Genomic DNA, 21,126 nt, shown 5'->3' with positions numbered 1-21,126 from the left:
GAAGAAAATAAAAAAGTCAAGAACTAAATGACAGATTGTTCAGGTAAATGTCTGTTAATATGATTTTTACTTAGATATGGCAAGTTTTAACTGTTGCTCTCATATTGATTTGTTCTTCTTGTCTACTATCAGGAAAGAATATCCATCTTAATTGTTTTCACTGGCACTATTTATGATCAAATCGTCTTCATACGAACATACACAATTAGAAGACTAAGGTCATGGCAGGTTGCCCTGTGGGTAGGATATCCTAAGCCTATATCTCCCCTGCCACCTTCCTTTTTATACCTAGTACTAGAATCATCCCATTTGAGTTGATGGAATGTTCAGAGACATGGAATAGAAACCTAGCCGAAGTTTTAAGGGGCCTTGGGCTCTTTCATTAAGATATGCCATCTCCCAGGGAATTTGCCTTACAGATGGGGTCAGAAAGAGGCATGGCCTATAAAATCCTTAGCCTTCCTTCTACAAGATCCCATAGAGCGTTGATTTTTCTAGGCTGAGCCCTCATCCAAGTATGGGGTTGGGAAGACGAAGGAACAGGGCTCTGGACTCTCTACTGTGCTGAAAACAGGCCAGTCCCCTCTAGTTAATGGGCTTTTCCATTTGCCTTCCTTTGAAGAAATGATTCATGGCTTAACAAATACATGCAAATAACTGTGGCAACTGCTTGAGGAAACAAAATTCTCTTTGCTTGGGACAGAGATAGCACTAGACCCGCCCCATCCCATTTTACTTGACGGTATATTCAGAGACATGGGATAGAAACCTGAGCTGAAGGGGAATGGAGAGAGAATGGATTCCAGACTTCAATTATCTAAGGATGTAGGAGCCAACAGGAGGGGAATCTAATCCAATAAGAGAGAGAAGCAGGAATCAAGAGCAAAGCTAGTGAACTATAGGAAGCTGGACTGTATTTGGCCTTGAAGACAGGGATGGACAATCTGCTGGTAGAGAGAGGAAAAGGAGGTAAAGGAGTAGGTAAACCTGTGGTCAGACAGAGTGTGTTCAAGGCCCTGAAGTGTCGATGTAACTCTTCCAGGCGTATGCCCTTTTGTCCCCAGATACGCTGAAGAATATGCCTCTGTTCAGCAGCCACATTTGGGCCAGCATAACACTTGTTCTTATATTTGAGCCCTGGTGGCTCAGTGGTTAAGAACTCAGGCTGCTAATCAAAAGCTCAGCAGTTCAAATCCACCAGCTGCTCCTTGGAAACCCTATGGGGCAGTTCTCCTCTGTCCTGTAGGGTCACTACGAATCTACAGCAGTAGGTTTTTTAACACTTGTTCTGTAGCCCCAGAAGTCAGGACGCAGTCTGAGAAGAGCACCTTAGTCTGCCCCTCCCCAGATCTATTTTCACCATTAACTGACTCAAGTGGACTTACCTTCTGCTCTACATGAGCTGACAACATGTGCCAGGAGGTCCTTTAGGCCACTTGAGACCTGTTCCTTAGGACAACAGTTCTCAAACTGTATTGCATCAGACTCATCTGGGAAACTTCCAGAGACCCTGGTTCTGCTCACAGAGAGATTCTGATTCAGCAGAACTGGGATAAGGTTCAAAAGTCTATATTTTTAACAAATTGCCAGAACAACTGGGACAAGGGTCAGACTGTGGGACCACACTTTGAGGAATGTTATCTCTGGAGAGGTTATGGTTTCTGTGCTCAAATCATTGACCAGAAATTTCTCCGGAAACAATAACACTGTGAACTCCAGGGAAACAAAACTGTTCATCGCCCCTGCTTTATACAGACTTCTTTGTCTGGTTACTTTCATACATGAGTTTATCTCACATTCTGAGATTAGCCTATTTGCAAATTTGAGTGCCTCACAACTGAGAATCATCTTCATGTTGCTCTTGCCGTGCCATCAATCAGGCCAAGCTAAAAGGTCTCAGCAGGTCTTGATTGTTCCTCAGTCCCTGAGAAAACAAGCCTCTTTCCTTTCATCCCTGCTTACAGCCCTTGGTAGCCATGTTATTACAAAACTCAATTTAGAATTTCAGTCTGAAAACCAGACCTACAGACCTCATTATATCAGAAGCCAGCCATACAGCAAAGTAAGAAAAACACTTTCAATTCTCACTTTCTGGTTTCCAATTGATTATAAATTTGTGAAGAATTAAGCAGTAGAGATGAAATCTTCTGAGCTTTGTTTTGACCCAGAGGTTAATTGCTTTGCAAAATTTGAAAAGAAAAAAGAAAAAAAAAAAAAACCTACTGTACTTTTTTCTCTTTTAAAAGAGGAGGACAGATCTGTTGACTAAAATAAAGTGCAATGACATATCAGCCCTCAGTGTTGACACTTAGCAACCTGTCAATGCAGGTGTGCTGAGGCTCTCATGCCATTTGTTGTCTTGTTTTTCCTTTCCAGGGGACAGGAGCTTGTGAGAGAGGATTAGATAAAGAGTCTTTGCTCATTGGTATTTTCTCAATGAAGAGGTTCACCCAATTTTGAGTGAAAATTAATTTGTCTCTTTATGAAGCACACATTCATTAACATATTATGTTCAAAGGGCTGATTCTTTAACAATATCATGAAGCATAAATAGAATTATCCAATGAATGCCTGTTAAAATAGTTATGGGAGACCATGTGGGCAATCAAAGCAAAATAAAATATATTGTGAAATTTACCAAATTATAAAAAAACCCGTTGCCGTTAAGTCAATTCTGACTCATAGCGATCCCATGTGACAGAGCTGAACTTCCCCACGGGTTTTCATGGCTGTAATCTTTACGGAAGCAGATCCCAGGTCATTCTGTCATGGAGCTGCTGGGTGGTTTCGAACCACAAACCCTTCAGTTAGCCGTTGCACCATTAGGGCTCCTTACATCCTTCATATCAAACTAAAACTTGTTGCTGTTGAGTCAATTCCAACTTATAGTGACCCTAAAGGACAGAGTAGAACTACCCCATAGGGTTTCCAAGGAGAAGTTGGGGCATTGGAACTGCTGACCTTTCGGTTAGCAGCTGAGCTCCTATGTTCATCATACTCCTTCTTCTTTGATATTGAATTGCTTTATATTGAAAATATTAATCAAAAACCACCTTCTTCATTGTGCTGGGTATGTTTCTTTTCCTTTTCCAGACCCAAGGGCTTTATCCATTTCTTTTTTTTTTTTTTTTTTTTCTGTGCTCCAGGAGGCTAACTGTTTTGAATTGCTAAAGCAGAGCTCCCTGAGTCCTACCTTCCTGGTGAGTTCAGCCAACACAAGCACTGGTAAGAGATCAGAGAACAGGAGGAATGAGAGGTCAGACTATTCATTCCTTTGGATCCTTCCCTGCTGAGCCACTGATTAGCTGTGTCTACATTCTTCTAAAAGGCCCAGGCTCCAGTCTAATGGCCCTCTCCTACTGCTCCAGCTTTCTCTTGGTCCCAGCAACTGCTCCTTCCTCTTCCCTTCCGGTCCAAGGGATGGTCATGGCTCTCTGACGTGCGAGCTCTGGAGTCTGCACTATTCTTCATTGGTTCCCTAAACCGTGCCCATACCTTTGCAGGGTCATTAAACTCTTCTACATTACCCTGTTTGTTTCTTGCCAAGATTTGTCTGATATTTTCACCAGTCTTAATTCTTTTTACTTTTATATCTTCTCTGTACACTTACATTTAGCTTCTATGCTATAATTTTGCACAAGATGCTTTATAAAGACATCCTAAAATTGACCCAGTTGCTTTTCAAAGACTGTAAACTCCTTGAGAGCACAGAACTTGCCTTTCATTTCTGCATATCAGTCAATGCTTGAACAAAGTGATTTGTATCAACTGATGCTAACATTTGTTATTTCTTGTGTCTTTCTGGTTCAGTTCTATAGTGACAAGGTTTAAGACTAGTAAAATTAGTGTGTAAGGAGAGCAAAACTAGACGGAGAAGAAAGAAATTTCTAGTACTGAAAATAAGTAGAGTAAGCACTATTTAAGGAATCCCTGGGTGACACAAATGATTAAACACTTGGCTACTAACCGAATCCACCCAGCGGCCCCTCAGAAGAAAGTCCTGGCAATCTACTTCCAAAAGATCACAGCCATTGAAAACCCTATACAGCATGGCTTTCCTTTGACACACGTGGGGTAGCCATGAGTAGGAAATTTACTTGACAACAATTGGCATCATTTTGTTCCAAGTACTATTTATCTAGGGAAATCTTGTGTTTTTTCCTTAAATCTAACTTAAAGAATAAACATGAAGGTTATTAAATGCTTAATTTGTACCTAGATTTAGGCTGTCTTTATATAATGCCAAAACAACTGGTCAGTTCAGTAAAACTTCAAACAAATCAATAGAAAATAACAATGAGTGACTTGGTGACACAGATACAGCCTTCTTAGATCAGAAGCTGTCAGCAGAGCTAGGCTATATCCTGAGAAAATTGTATCCCTGTATTTTAATAATAGCTCTCTATGGACCCAATGATTTATAATTGTTTTGTTCTGGGGCACGACATCAATTTTATTAGCACTTAATAAACAAGCTGTATAGGTTTGCCTCCCCCATGGAGCTGATGCCTCTATTTAGATGCACAGATGGTTCAAAACACCACGGAATACTTCAACAGCACAGCTGACTACACTTGGGCATATTGAAATTTACCAGTGGATGGTGAGATCAACCCAAGTGCCCAGAAAATGTTTTACCTTGTCAGTGTACTTGTATATTTCACAACTGTATCAGGACACTCAAATTATAGTTCCTTAGATAAATGTCCATCTGTAATAACTGGCAATTTATGACCCTCAAATTCCATTTATAGTTCCAGAGAGTATGAGGCTAGATAGGTGAGGTCAGTATTGGTAAAGAGCAGGGGACTGAGAGAAACAATAATGACTTATTTACTGAGCACTTATTATGTGCTAGGTACTGTGCTAAGAAATTTACAAATATCATTTATTTAATAATTACACAAGACAATAAGGAAAACATTATTATTACCCCCTGTGTATGGGTTGAAAAAACGAGGTACAAAGAAGTTAAGTTGCCCAAAATCACAATATTTATAAGTCTTACAACCAAGATTTGAACCCAGACAGCCCAGTTTCTGAGTCTAAATCATAAAACCACAATACTACCATCTTGGGGGAATTTAAATCCAAGTTTTTTAAGTCTAGAATGCCCTGGTGGCACAGGAGTTAAGTGCTTGGCTGCTAAATGAAAGGCTGGCAGTTCAAACCTACTGCCACTCCATGGGAGAAAGATGTGGTGATGTGCTCCTGTAAAGATTACAGCATTGGAAACCCTATGTTGCAGTTCTACTCTGACCGATAGAATCACTATGAGTTGGAATCAACTTAACAGCAACAGGTTTGGTTTTTGGTTTAAGTCTAGAATGGTGCAATGATTAAGCATTCAGCTGCTTACTGAAAGGTCAGGGGTTCGAACCCACCACTGGCTCCACAGTAGAAAAGACCTGATGATCTGCTCCCATAAAGATCTCAGCCTAGGTAACCCTATGGAGGCAATTCTACTCTATCCTACAGGGTTGCTATGAGTCGGAATCAACTCAATGGCACAAAGCAGAAACAACAGGAACTCTAGAATAGGCCTAATGTCAAGCTAATACCAATGTGTTCAGGCAGATAAAACATCTGGTTGGTAAACAGACGGAGATATCAATATGGTAGCAAAGGGAGACTTCTGTGAGGTCAAAGTAGATTTCTCAGCACCCATACACCAAAGCTCATGCGTGGTAATAATAAAGATTCGTATGTTCACAATCTGAGCCACTTTCCTCTTAATTCTGCCAACAATGACAATAAACTTGGTTACTTGGCTTATAAGAAAACTATACTGGAAGAAACAAATTAGGATGGGAGATGAAGACAGCTAGAGATACAAAGGAGAATAGCTTGACATTGGAGAAAGAAATTAAAAAAAAAAAAAGTAAAATTTAGAATACAGAAAATATCATGCTGAGATGACTGAATGGAATAGACATCCACAAGGGATTCATACTGATAATACTGAGACTCCAAGACGACATGGTTATCTTTCATGTTCTTTTTTTGTCCTCTAAGGCTAGTAAGAAAACCCTGGTGGTATAGCAGTTAAGTGCTATGGCTGCTAACCAAAAGGTTGGCTACTCGAAGTCACTAGGCACTCCTTGGAAACTCTATGGGGCAGTTCTTACTCTGTCCTATAGGGTCACTATAAGTCAAAACTGACTTGACAGAAATGTCTTTTTTGTTTTTTTTTTTTAAGGTTAGTAAATGTGCAACAAACACGTTAGAAGGATTTCTATTAAAATATTTGTTTAAAATGTTGGTAAATTAAAGCTTCAATTATGTGCAATTTCTCTTACACAAAATCATCATTCTCTGCTCCCGAAGGTGGTATTCCAAGTTATAGAAGGTTTAAGAGCAGAAGTCTTGGGATAGAAGTCATTGAAAAAAAAAAAAAAAAGGCTAACTAGAGGATCAAGAAAGATACATCTCTAGTAGCAAAATGACATCATGATTTCTCCATTAATACCATATGTATACATTTCTGGAAGAAAAAATTCCTCCACTGCTTACGGACTACTTCTTGATTGTTTCCCCAATAACCAGAAGAGTGATAAAGTTCAAAATTACTCCAAAATCAGTGGAAAGAGCTATGTGACCTGGGGAAAATTCTTTAACCTCTCTGAGCCTTAATTTCCTCATCTTTAAAAGTGTTATTAATACCAACATTTGGAGGTTGTTACACACATCAGAAAAAAAATCCGCACAGTGGTTGGTCCAGAGTAATTGCTGGACAGTAGCAGTTATGGAGGAGGCAGTGAAATGGTTTAAGGAAAAGGCTTCAAAGTTACAAGATTCATACCCAGGTTTTCTAACTGCTTGTTAGCTACATGACCATGAGCAAGTTGCTCACACTGTTTGCACCTTAGTTTCCTCATCTATAAACTGGAGATAAGAATAGCATCTATCTCATAAGGTTTTTGTGAGGATTTGAAGACTTAACAAAGCATGTACAATTACGCTTGGCGCATTCAGAATCACTGAATGGCAGTTTTGTTTTTGAGTCCATCCTCCTTCATTTTACAGACTGCAGAACTGATGGCCAGAGAGGTTAAGTCATTTGCTGTAAGGTCACACAGTGCGGTGGGGACTCCAGTCTTCTATGCCAATGTCCCTTCCCTTCTATCCCACTTGCCCTGACACAGTTCTGTCTGGCTTGCCCACACGCTCCCACCGTTCATTCCTCTTTTGCACTAGATGTAACTGCTCCTCCTTACCCAAACATGTCCTTTCACCCCTACTGACCTCCAGGTAAAGTGTTCCTCAAAAGCAGAGGTGAGTTATCATGAATTTGATTAAGGATTAACCCTTAGTTCTCCTTCGAAGTGGAACCCAGCAATGCATTCACGTGGGTATCTGCTTTTTGTTGCTTTTCCAAAAGTGATTTTTTTTTTACCGTTTTCCTTAAAGAAGGTTCCCAAACTGTAAAAGTTTCAGGCCCCAATACTCTGAAAGCATCCCTGCTCAAATGAAGGGCAAAACTGAAGAAAAGCTAGATTTGCTAAAGAAGCAGTAGGCTATAAATGCTCTTTATGAAACTATGATAGAAAATAAAATTAGTTCTCTCTCTCCATACCCCCCTTCAAAAGCCAAAACTCACTTCTAATTCTCAAATTCAATATTTTCCTGAAAATATTGAAGGTGTCAAGGATCTCATTTTACTTGAATCTGCAATCAATGCCCATGGAAGCAGCACTCAAGAAACCAAAAGACATATTGCATTGGGCAAATCTGCTGCAAAAGACCTCTTTAAAGTGTTAAAAAGCAAAGACGTCACTTTAAGGACTAAGGTGCACCTGACCCAAGCCATGGTATTTTCAATTGCCTTTTTTTTTCATGTATGTGAAACCTGTACAATGGATAAGAGAGACCAAAGAAGAACTGATGCCTTTGAATTACGGAGTTGGTGAATAATATTGACTATAAGAACAAACAACTCTATTTTGGAGGAATGACAGACAGAATGCTCCTTAAAAGAGAAGATGGTGAGACTTTAGCTCACTTACTCTGGATGACATCTTATCAGGAGGGATGAATCCCTGAAGAACAACAACCTGCGTGGTAAAGAGAGGGTCAGAGAAAAAGAGGAAGACCCTCAACAAGATGGACTGATACCGTGGCTGAAACAATGGACTCAAACATAGCAACTATTGATAGGATGGTGCAGGACCAGGCAACATTTCATTCTGTTGTACATGAGGTCACTCTGAATTGGAGCCAACTCAAAAGCACCTAACAACAACAAGAATCTTCAAAAGACCAGTTCCTTCTTATCCTTCAGGTCTCAGCTGAGTTATCATCTTATACAAATTCTCCTTAATCATCTAACTAAAGAAGGTTTCTCTCTTATGTTGTTGTTTTTAATTTATCAGAGTATGTTATTTCTCCATAGCCCTTTCACAATCTATACATTTTTGTGTGTTTATGTGCAATTCTAAATTCCTTCACAGTGTCTGGCACACAGTTAAAACTCAAATGCTGATTAGTAAATTTGTCAGTTCTCAGTTTATATCTAGATTGCCACAGGAAGCCTTCCTTAAGTCCCCAAGACTAGATCAGGCATCTTTCCTGTGTACTGGGGTGCTCACCCATATTGAGACATTCATCTCAGCAGATGGAATTTTCTCTTTACCTGTTCATCTACCCTCCAGATGATTAGCTCCTTGTGGCTGACACTGTATATCCTTCACTATTGTATCCCAGCACCTAGCACAGTGTAGGCACCCAACAAGAATTTGAGTCAAGTAAATTACTCCATTAAATACAAAAATCTGAAAGTTGGTACACTATTTTTAGAAAAGAAGAAAGCTAACATTTATTAATTTTTTGAAAGCTAACATTTAGCGAGAGTGCTTCTTTTTTGCCAGGTATTTTACTAAATATAAGTATTTATTATAGCAAATACTTAGCAGCTAAGTGGTAGGTGTTATTTTCCCTGGTTTCACAAATAAGTAAATGGAGGCACAGAGAAAAGTTAGAGCTCTGAGTCACACAGGCAGTGACAGTCAGGTTCAGAATCCCTGGATCTCCAGGCTCCAATGTTCCATTCTGAAGTAGCTAGACCACACTGCCTTTTGGCCATGTGATTCATGTGGTGTTACTTTCTTCCATGTTAATAATGCTCCTGTCTTCCCACTTAGCTGGTCAACTCTACTAGAGGCTATGAATAAAGAAAGCCTTTACAGTCCTTTGTATTTTGTCATTGATGAGAAGAGTGATTGAAACACAGCAGCATGCAGGAGATGCTACTTGAGGCTGCCTAACAAAGTGAATGTTTTCATGCATCTTGACATTTCACACAGAGTATCAGTTTCCTTTCCAGAGTGAAACTAAATCTTGCCTTTCCCAATCTCTCAGGAAAAGCAGATGCTAAGTTAGAAGAAATGCGATGAAGGAAAAGAGCATACAAATGACAGCACCAGGAATGGTCTTGGCAGCTGTCACTGGCTTCTGTGGTTCTCTTAAGGAACTCGCCTGGGCAGGAAATATTGGTTCCTTTATAGACTAGATGATTCTGACACCATCCCTGAAATCAACAGGCAGGGGGAATAGGCTAAATGAGCACAAATGCCTTACAGGCAGAAATATTTTCCTGTGGGTCTTTATTCCATCTTATTCAATCCCCTCCCAGCATGTACTCTTCCTCCTATGCATATCTCCAGCAGTAAAAAAAAGTAGAAACAGGCAATCCAGGACGTGCATGAAGAAGATAGTTGAATGTGTTCCAGTCCTTCCTCCGTGCATATATATGTGTTTTAAACATAAAATAGATAATGCACAAACCACTCATGCTGGCACATAGCAAGTTTCAACAGATTCCTTTCTGAAATGGTGCATAATTTTTGGAACAGGCAATGAAGGAATTATGAAAGATATTGAGTGATGAAATAGCATGGAAAAAGTTTTTTTTTTTTTTTCAGGACTAAGGTATGCAGGATTTAACACTGGATCCCCTGAAGACCTTAGACAAATCAATTGCCCTTTCAGAACCTCCTATATGCCACATGCATAGGTTTTGAACTCAGTGTTCAGGTTGGAATTCTGTTTCTGATAGAGGCCAGAGTGACCTTGGGCAATCACCTTATCTGTCTGAGTCTCTGTTTCCTTGTCTATAAAATGAGGCTAATAATATCACCTTCTCTCATTGATTTGCTGCAAAGAATAAATTTAGAAATGCATATAAACATAAGTGCTTACCACCACACCTGATATACAGTAAGGGCTCAGTAAATGTTGTTATTATTAGTAGTGTTCTCAAGTGAGGGAGCTGAGCCAGAAAATCTGTAAGATGTTTTCCTGATCTAATGTTCCAAATACTTAGACTCAGAAATGTGCCCAGTCTGTGGTGAGAGTGGGTGAAATCACAAACATTTGTCAGAATGGAGTCAGTGGAAGAGGCTGCTCCTACAGTTCCAAGAAACTGCACTCTTTTTCTGGCCTGTGCTAGATAATCAGGGCTTCTGTCCTTCTCAGTTTGCTTCTCCATCTCCTTCATTAGCATCTGACTGAGATACTGCCTATGTATATGGCTGCTTTATGAGAATCAGAAAACCTTTTGGTTTCCTGCATACCAGGAGGCAAATACTTGGTAAACAGAAAACACCTTTAAAAGAAGAAAGAAGCACCTTTTCCTGGATCCAGTCACAGCCCTGAGCAAGTGCACAGGCTCAGCAAGCAGAGCTCTTGCTGGATCTCAGCCCTGCTTGACCCTTTGGCCAGCCACCCTTGAACAGTACACAACTTGCACATCTATGTGGGGCAGCCCTGGTCTCGGACCACTTTGAAGATGATTTTCCTACTAACTCAACACAGCCGGAGCTCAGAAATGAAGAAGGGAGGGAGAAAGCAGGAACATGGATGGAGGAAGAGGAAAAACAAGGAGTGTTAAAGGGTTAGGGTGGGAAAAAGAGAATATAATTAGAACTTACATTCAACTGAATGAATGCAGTTTACCATTAAAAATAATAAATGTGTTCTAATTCTTACCAGTAATCTTTCCTATCCTGCCTCCTGCCCGTGTTAAACCTATATTCTGTACTTAAGCTGTGGTTTTTGCAGGCTAAGCCTTCCATCAGTTAGAGTCACCCGTGATTTTTGGCCTTAAACAATGTACCACAGATGTAGTTGAAGAAGGAGATCCATGTTCTTTCTTAACCCAGAGAAACTGCCACTTATTCAGGGAAACCATAGTCTCAGGACTGGCACTCTACAAAGTCTAATTTTAATAATTTCCTTTAATTTGCAAAGATCTGCTATAAGTCTTGATGTTCTTTTACTAGTAATCTAGACGAAAAATACATGAGGCTTTCTCTTTAGGAATGGATACTATACTGTTTTCAGTCTTCTCAATGGGCAGAAATTCACTCTATATATCCTTTCTCAAGGCTAAATTGTTTTGCAAATTATAAGTAAAATATCACAGACCCTCACTGTAAAATATTTTTCTGTAATTAAAGTGAAAAACAACACTGAATTTATCTCTCATGTATTCATAATAGCATTAAACAGCCACAATAATAAAAGATACAAACCAAATATTTGGGATCTCTAAAATTTTGAAAATTTGTGATCTGAAAATCATAAAAATGACAATAAAATGTAAAGGTAATAAAAAGGTTAATATAGTAAAGGATAGAGGGATTCATATATATACTAGAGGAAGACAAAGTTTTTAACTAAGTACAAATGAACAATGATATTTCTATAAACAAGTTTACCCTAAGACAGAAATGAACTTCCACAGAGAGATGCTGTAACACTTCCAGAAGGAGATGTTGATGTTTCTAAAAACCATTAAAATGTTTTATTTGAATGTACACTATTAGAAATCTAGTAATTGAGTTTCCTGAATCAGAAAATCATTAATTACTGGTGCAAGGGAGAATGAAGAAAACCAAAGACACGAGGGAAAGATTAGTCCAAAGGACTAATGAACCACAACTACCACAGCTCTACCAGACTGAATCCAGCACAACTAGATTGTGCTCAGGTACCACCACTGACTGCTCTGACAGGGATCACAATAGAGGGTCCTGGACAGACCTGGAGAAAAACGTAGAGCAAAATTCTAACTCATAAAAGCAAACCAAACTTACTGGTCTGACAGACTGGAGAAACACCAAGGGTATGGCCCCCAGACACCCTTTTAACTAGGTACTGAAGTCATTCCTGACGTCCACCGTTTGGTCAAAGATCAGGCAGGCCCATAAAACAAAATGAGACTAAATGCACACACCAGCTCAGGGGCATGGACGAGAAGGCAGGAGGGGACAGGAAAGCTGGTAACAGGGAACCTAAGGTCGAGGAGGGGAGAGTGTTGACATGTCATGGAGTTGGCAACCAATGTCAAAAAACAACACGTGGATTAATTGTTTAAAGAGAAACTAATTTGCTCTGTAAACCTTCCTCTAAATAAAAAAAGAAAACTGCTAAGTAGCACATCAATCTACCCAGAAACACAGGGCAGTCATCCCACCCAGGCTGTTCCTCACTCACATATTTAGAAATGCTACTTGAAATCTAGTATACAGTTTGATTTTTCTATGCCTGGTGGATTCCACGAACAGCAAGGTTCAGATTTATCACATTTGTTACAGCACAGCACTTACTCCAAGAGCTTACTTGGTGTAGTAGAAATCAGACTGCCCCAGCTAGTAGGAGACCTGGATTTGTTCTAGCTTTGCTCTAGCACTAACTCTAAGGTAAGGTCAAATACACTTAAGCTCCTTATACTGTGCTTTCCTAACCTGGAAATAGTTCTATTTGTCAACAGCTTAAGATTAATACAGTAATCAGAATTATATCAATATTTGCAACCTGTCCTGGTAAAAGTAATAGTGCATTGCACTAATCCAGGATGGTTTTTATTACTATAAAATTATTTTGTTTCCCTTGCTTTGAAATATATAACAGGTTAAGATGATTGTGCACATCTTAATGAATTTGTTACACATTAAGATAAGTGTATAAAAATACTATGAGCTGGGAAGTACAGTTAATTGGTTATTAAAACAGAATGAGATGACAATCCCACCAGTAACAAACATACCCTCAAAATAAATGATTTGTTAAAGTCATTAAACATTTTTGCATTAAAATATTTTCTCAGCATACTTATAGCATAAATCAAGGATTCTTAGAATTATTGTGGGAATGCGCCCCATGCCTCAGTTAACTGAGATAGCCAAACGCTTTCAGAAACATTTCCTTCAACGTTCCAAGATGTCTCTCCCAAGATTTCTATTTTCACAAAAATACCAGTATATTCAAAAAGACTTCATGGTAATCACAGCAGCATGGTGAAGGGGAATAAGTATAGGCATTAGAATCTGATAGACCTGGCTTGGAGTCCTCTCTGAGCCAATTATCACGTATGATCCTAGACAAAATATTTATCCTGCTTTTCAGATTTGTCATGTAAAAGGGAAAGAATAATAAATATCATTTTGGGTTGTTGTGAAAATTAGAAATGAGGCATAGATAATGCCTAGCATAAGTATATGTTCAATAAACACTTTCTATGTATATTTATGGAAACCCTGGTGGCATAGTGGTTAAGAGTTTGGCTGTTAACCTAAAGACTGGCAGTTTGAATCCACTAGGCACTCCTCGGAAACCCCATGGGGCATTTCTACTCTGTCCTCTAGGGTCGCTATGACTTGGGACCAACTGGACAGCAACGGGTTTGGCTTTTTTTATGTATATTTACGTAACTTGGCATTTACATGTAGAAATATGTTATTATTCCATAAGCATTAATTTCTCTCTCAAACTATATTACAAGTTCAGTGAGTGTAAAATCTTTATATAGTGTTATGATGGTTAAAGTTATGTGACAACTTGGCTAGGCCATGATTCTTAGTGGCTTGGCAGATATTATGTAATCATCTCCCTTTTAGTGGTCTGATGTGAGCAACCAGTCAGTCCAAAGGCCAGTCAGTTGAAAGCCAATCAGTTTCCTTGCAGGTATGACCTGCATCCAATATATATGAACGTTCTTTGCACCTCTAGAGAACCCAGCCTAAGACAAGTATGCCTTTTGAACGTTTCACAATTTGGTAGGCCAGTTTGCATACAGTACTATAAATGTCATTTTCTACCCCCAGAATCACATATGGGTTAAGAGCTCCCAATGTACATAAAAAGAAAGAAATAGATTTGTGTTTTAATTACAAAGATAATAATGGTCATCTACATACAGTTTTTACATACAGTTGAGAATGAGAAGAGACCAAGATGATGGGTTCCTGAATGGCTAATTCCTGAGTGAGGGTGTCCAAAGGATAGGAGACAGGAAGCCCTTAAATGAGGTCCCAGGCTGCATAGGTCTATGCAGAGAATTGAGGGTTTTAGATAAATTATGGGACCTGGAAGGTTAGAAATCAATTTGAACAGAATGATATCTCAAAGGCTTTTGAGTGATGTCATGGACATTACAAAGCATGAGGAGCTGTTAGAATAGAGGCATCCCAAGTATCCGGGTTGAGTTTTGGTTGGCTCAGAGAAGAGCAACCTTCATTCTGAAATAAGACCTAGACAGAATAACTTTACAGCTCAAGAAAAGTGACTGAATTAGCTCTGGCCTCGTTGCAAGCATTTTAAAGAAGAAGAAAAAAAAAAGTATGAAAGATAATTTATATTGTTTGAAACATATCCGCTTTAGATTAAGGATAAATGATTTTATATCTCCACAGAGAATTTCTGTCAAAAGCCTAGATTGAGAAATTACTACGGATTATAGTATTCAGTTAACAAACCACATTGGGGTTTCATCTAAATTATCACAATAATCATCTCTGGAGCCCTGGTGGTGCAGTGGTTGTGTTTAGATGCTAACCAAAAGGTTGGCAGTTTAAATCTACCAGCTGCTCCTTGGAAACCCTACGGCATTCTGCTCTGTCCTAGAGAGTCACTATGAGTTGGAATCGACTTGACAACTTTTTTTTCTTTTTAACCATCTTTAAACATTTCTAAGATACAAAGCAGGGAGGAGAAAACAGAAGTTGTTACCCAGAGGAATGACTGTTCTTTCATATCACCAGAAAGAAAGCTGTCACGGAGTTAAGAGGTGTGTAGTTACCAAATTAATTTAATTTTCAATTCACCAAAGTTCTTTAGAGTACAGGGACCTTTCTTAAACCTGAATACGAAGTGATCTCAATATGAAAGTTGGTTGTCTGAAGCTCAGAAGGATGTGAGAACAACCTAGACCCCAATGTGAAGCCATGGACAGGGTTCCTTCTGCTTCTATAAACATAGGTATCTACATCCTTGAGGTAAAGCATCTAAGAAAGAAAGACCTTCCTAATAAATATGGCTTTAGGTAACAGCACAGCAGAAAAGACACTCAGCCTGGGGCCTACTTTTCCAAGTTCTTAAATGAGTTCTGATTAGACTTAGAAAATGTCAGAGTTAGGCTAAATGAAATAGCAACAATCTATTATTAGTTACCTAAGAAGACACTTGTCTGTGTCTCTATCTGTCCCAATGGTATCCACAAGCCTCTATTTCCAGGTTCTTTGCTGCAAAACATTCAATTTTACTTCTAAGAGCTTTAAGATATTTAAAGGTCACCCAGTTCATACAGATACTTTAACACAGGGCATAAAAGGAATATAAATGCTGTGCTCTGGAATTTATCTTTCCTTCAAATTTCTATATTTGAGGGGGAAGGTTTCTCATTAGTCCTATATATCAACCCTAACACCAGGTCTTGATGGTAGTAGCTACCAGAATTGTCTCAGAAGTAGGTAGAAAGCACCTCGTAGGAAATGCCTGTTGATAGCTAAAATCAGTTAAGAATGGCAGGTGTATAGGTGGAACTGACTGCAGAAACCTTCTACCTATGTACTATGCATTATTTGATGTTCATACATTTTTTTACTGTGCCCCTTAGAAGTGAAGGTGATGAGACTTTGTCTCGCTTACTTTGGACATGTCATCAGGAGGGATCGACCAATCTCTGGAGAAGGACATTATGCTTGGTAAAGCAGTGGGTCAGCAAAAAGAAGGCCCTCAATGAAACAGATTGACATAGTAGCTGCAACAATGGGCTCAAACATAGCAATGATTATAAGAATGGTGCACAACTGGGCAATGTTTCATTCTGTTATACATAAGGTCACTTTAAGTCTGAGCCAACTTGATAGCACATAACAACAACAACAATCCTCCTGTTATAAATAATTTTTTGGTTATCTCATCTCTTATATCACCTTTGAGGTCTAAAGTATGCCTGACTCTAGCCATGATATTTTCACTCGCTTCATATGCCTGCAAAAGCTGGACAATGAATAAAGGCTGAAGAAGAATTGATGCCTTTGAATTACGGTGTTGGCCAAGAATATTGAATATACCATGGACTGCCAGAGGAATGAACAAGTCCATCTTGGAGTAAGTACAGCCAGAGCGTTCCTTGGAAGCAAGGATGGGGAGACTTCGTCTCATGTCCTTTGGACATGTTATCAGGAGAGACAAGTCCCTGAAGAAATACATCATACTTGGTAAGGTAGAGGGTCAGAGAAAAAGAGGAAGCCCCTCGATGAGATGGACTGATACAGTGGCTGCAACAATGGACTTAAACACAGCAACAATTGTGAGGATGACACAGGACTGGGCAGTGTTTTGTTTTATTGTGCATAGGGTCGCTATGAGGTAGAACTGACTCGACAGCACCTAACAACAACAACCTGATATCCACATATGTTTTCCTTCTATTTACTGTTAGCTATTCTCCTAAACTGATCCCAGCACTTTAGTTAAGAAGCCTCTGATCTTCATCCTGACAGAGTGGGAGAGGCAGAAAGCTAGACAAATGGTCTCAAAATTTATCAGGAAACCTTCCTTATTTGGAATAGAGAAGACCCTGTTCCAAGTAAGTGTTTTGTTTTGTTTTGCTCTGTTTGTGTTTGAGTGTGTGTATAAACATTCGACGGCAATGGGTTCAGAGCTAAGAACACAACGTCTGTGAAGTGTAAATAGACCATGTTCAGTGTTGTACCAGTGGTTTTATGAAGGGACTAAACCTAAGCTTTCCCTGCCTTTAGCTGTTGACCATCTTCTTTAAAATGTCCAGGACAGGCTGATTCCTGTGAACTAAAAGGCTAGATCTAATTTGCCTATTTTGTTGATTAGAAAAGAGGCATAGAAGGATTCATAGATTTGCTCAAGTTCACACAGATAACAAAAGGCTGAGCCAGACTTTCACTGAGTGTTCCTTCTACCACCAACAAGAGAGACGTTTGGATTTTTTTCTTCTGAAAAACTTGTAAGGAGTATCATTTTACAACAAGGCATAATTCAGCTGCATACCTTAAAGATATATCATCTACAGCCTTTGAAACAAAATGTTCTGCAGCGAAGAACCTAGAAATAGAAGCTTGTGGACCCATGGGGACAGAACAAGGAAGAAAGTTTTTCCCTTACACACTTATACATTCAGCACCCCAGACTGAAGAACATTGTCAGGTCAAAGTCACTTACCCAAATCTGAAGCTTGATTCTCTTTTCATTTTTGAATACAGTTTTTACTTTGAAATCAATCCCAACCGTGCTGACGAATGCAGATGTAAAGGAGTCATCCGCATAACGGAACAAGAAAGATGTTTTTCCCACACTGCTATTGCCGATGATAAGCAATTTGAACATGTAGTCAAAGTTCTGATCAGAGGAGTCTTTCTGGCCATACCTGGAGTCTTGGGCAGAGGCCATCTGTGGTAAAAACAAAAGAGGTGTGAATCAATCTCCCATTTGATATGAAGCTAGCAGCACACTCATTATTGGCCTTGCCAGAAACAGATGTCAGACCACTCAGGAGGCAAGCCGAGAGTGTTCCCCAGTCTTCTCTGATGCTGGTATCCATGGCAATAATTCCCTGCTGGAAGGGAGAACAGCACGTCTTACAGCTCTTTCCAGCTGTGCTGGTGTTTGTCTCTGCTCAGCATTCAGAGCCAATCAAAGACACCAAAGGAGACATCTATAAGGTTAACATGAAAAGCAAAGCTATGAAGAATTGGCAGGGGCCTGTGGGCCCTGAAACTTTGTGATCTCAGTGAAGCAGACACCAAAGTGGTTGCACAGCAGGGCGTTTCCTCCTGAAGTACAGAGTCTGTCTTATTTCCTAGGGAAGCACACCCAAAGAATATCTCTATTTCATCTTTTAACCTCACATCTAATCAGCATCCTAAATGACAGTCTTTTCCAAATCAGTTACAATGATGACGGCAAACACTACAGTTCAAACAACATGCCAGGTCCTGATAATTTATTTCACTCTCACAACAACCTTACAAACTGGGACCTTTATTGATTATATATTAAAACAAGGAAATTGAGGCACGGAGATATTAAGTAACTTGCTTAAGTTCACATAGGTAGTAAGTAGTAGAGGCAAGGTTCAAATCAGGCAGTGTGACCCCAGAGTCCATGTTCTTAATTCCCACAATATATTCCCAATGATGACTAAGAAGATATGTGTAAGTGCTCTAAAAGACGGTGTGGGAAATATTCATTGTGAGATGTATAAATGAAGAACCCTTTCTAGTTCAAATCTTGGCTACACCATTTATGGCTGTGTCCCCTCAGGTTTGCTATTTTAAATTGGTGTACCTCATTAGCCTCTCTTACATAAAATGGAAAAAAATATGTATCTTACTTGGAATAATTGTGAAAATAATAGATGATATGTGCAAAGTACCCAGCACAGAACAGAGAATAGACTGTATTACTAACTATAAATGTTTGAGTTGTTTTTTTCCCTCAGATTTTTGATGATAATCTCAACATCTATCAAAAATAATGGTACATTACCTCTAGGTGCCATTTGGCTCAAGATAGAAGAGAGTTATTTAGAATGATAAACACTATTGATTTTATCTATCAACTTCGCTTATGTTATGAATTCTTTGGGTACTGCTGCACTGTCTAACATGGTAACCCCTAGTCATACATGGCCATTTAAATTTGTATTTAAGTTAATTAAAATAAAAAATTCAGTCCCTCAATCCACTAGCCACATTTCAAGAGCACGATAGCCACATGTAGCTAATGGCTACTGTATTGGACAGCACAGATATACAGTATCAAAATTGCAGAAATTTCTATCAGACAGTACTGGTCTAGACAATCCCTTATTTCATTTCCCATAAAAGATGATTAATAATTACTCTCTTGAGAGGGACAGGTACAAGGGAGAAGCGCTAGCAGATGGTGGAATGCTAGAAAATGAAAACAATGCTCGGTCTCATCTAAGACACTGGTTGACTAAAGTCAGGGGTGTGTGTGTGTGTGTGTGTGTTTACAGGCAACTGAATAAAAGCGGAAAAGGTAAATGATAAGACAACACACTCCCTTCTACAAATACTTATTGTCACCAAGATTATAAGAACAAAAAGAAAATCTATATCCATTATGAAAGCTAAGAGCAATAAGGATTCTGATCACATATTACATTTTCTTATTAAAGGTAAGCTTAAGCATTTCTCTTTTTAAATCCATATAACTATACCTATTCACCACTCATCTGTCAGTTTGTCGTATCATGGTGGTTTTCGTGTTGCTGTGATGCTGGAAGCTATGCCACCAATATTTCAAAAACCAGCACAGTCACCCTTGCTGGACAGATTTCAGCTGAACTTCCAGACTAAGACAGACTAGGAAAATTGACCTGGCCATATACTTCTGAAAAAATTAGCCAGCAAAAACCGTATGAATAGCAGCAGAATATTGGCTGGTATAGTGCTGGAAGATGAGCCCTTCAGGTTAGAAGGCTCTCAAAAGACAAGTAGGGAAGACCCGCCTCCTCAAAGTAGAACTGATCTTAATGACATGGATGGATTCAAGCTTTTGGGACCTTCATTTACTGATGTGGTATGACTCAAAATGAGAAGAAACAGCTACAAACATCCATTAGTAACTGAAATGTGAAATGTATGAAATATGAATCTAGGAAAACTGGAATTTGTCAAAAATGAAATGGAACGCATAAACATGGATATCCTAGGCATTGGTGAGCTGAAATGGACAGGTAGTGGCCATTTTGAATGAGACAATCATATGGTCTACCATGCTGGGACTGACAAATTGAAGAAGAATGACATCACATCAGTTGTCAAAAGGAACATTTCAAGATCTATCCTGAAGTACAATGCTGTCAATGATAGAATAATATCCATACCCTTACAAGGAAAACTAGTTAATATGACTATTATTCAAATTTACATGCCAAACATTAAGCCCAAAGGTGAAGAAATTAAAGATTTTTACAAATTTCTGCAGTCTGAAATTGATCAAGCATGCAATCAAGGTACACTGATAATTACTGCTGATTAGAATGTAAAAATTGGAAACAAAGAAGGATCAGTAGTTGGAAAATATGGTTTTGGTGATGGAAACAATGCTGGAGATTGCATGACGGAATTTTGCAAGACCAGTGACTTATTCACTGGTAGAACCTATTTTCAAAAACGTAAATGGCAGCTATACACGTGGACTTCACCAGATGGAATACACAAAAATCAAATCGAATACATCTGTGGAAAGCGACGACGGAGAAGCTCAATATCTTCAGTCAGAAAAAGGCTAGGGGCTGACTATAGAACAGACCATCAGTTGCTCATATGCAAGTTCAAGCTGAAGCTGAAGAATATTAAAACAAGTCCACAAGAACCAAAGTACGAACTTGAGTATATCTCACTTGAATTTAGAAACCACCTCAAGAATACATTTGACACATTGAACATTAATGACTGAAGACCAGACAAGTTGTGGGTTGACATCAAGGATATCATATATGAAGAAAGCAAAAGGTCATTAAAAAAGACAAGAAAGAAAAGAACAAAATGGATGTCACAAGAGACTCTGAAATTTGCTCTTGAACATAGAGTAGCGAAAGCAAATGGTAGAAATGATAAAAGAGCTGAACGGAAGATTTCAAAGGGTGGCTCAAGAAGACAAAGTAAAATATTATAATGAAATGTGCAAAGTCCTGGAGCTAGAAAACCAAAAGGGAAGAACAAGCTCAGCATTTCTCAAGCTGAAAGAAGTGAAGAAAAAGTTCAAGCCTCAAGTTATAATATTGAAGGATTCTATGGGCAAAATATTGAATGATGCAGCAAGCATCAAAAGAAG

The 21,126-nt window shown here is 39.0% G+C and overlaps 1 protein-coding gene across 2 annotated transcripts in view; it reads right to left on the bottom strand.

Moving 5' to 3' along the window:
* RAB3C (RAB3C, member RAS oncogene family) overlaps window positions 1-21,126 on the bottom strand; it is a 308,656-nt gene that overhangs the window by 261,332 nt on the left and 26,198 nt on the right. For both annotated transcript variants that reach the window (XM_049864094.1, XM_049864085.1), the window contains exon 2: window positions 17,482-17,709. In XM_049864094.1, coding sequence (XP_049720051.1) covers window positions 17,482-17,709 — 228 coding nt within the window. The remainder of the gene's footprint in view (window positions 1-17,481; window positions 17,710-21,126) is intronic.

This window comes from Elephas maximus, chromosome 2 (genome assembly GCF_024166365.1).
Source record: "Elephas maximus indicus isolate mEleMax1 chromosome 2, mEleMax1 primary haplotype, whole genome shotgun sequence".
Lineage (NCBI taxonomy): Eukaryota > Metazoa > Chordata > Mammalia > Proboscidea > Elephantidae > Elephas > Elephas maximus.
This window is presented reverse-complemented; position numbering and strand designations above follow the sequence as displayed.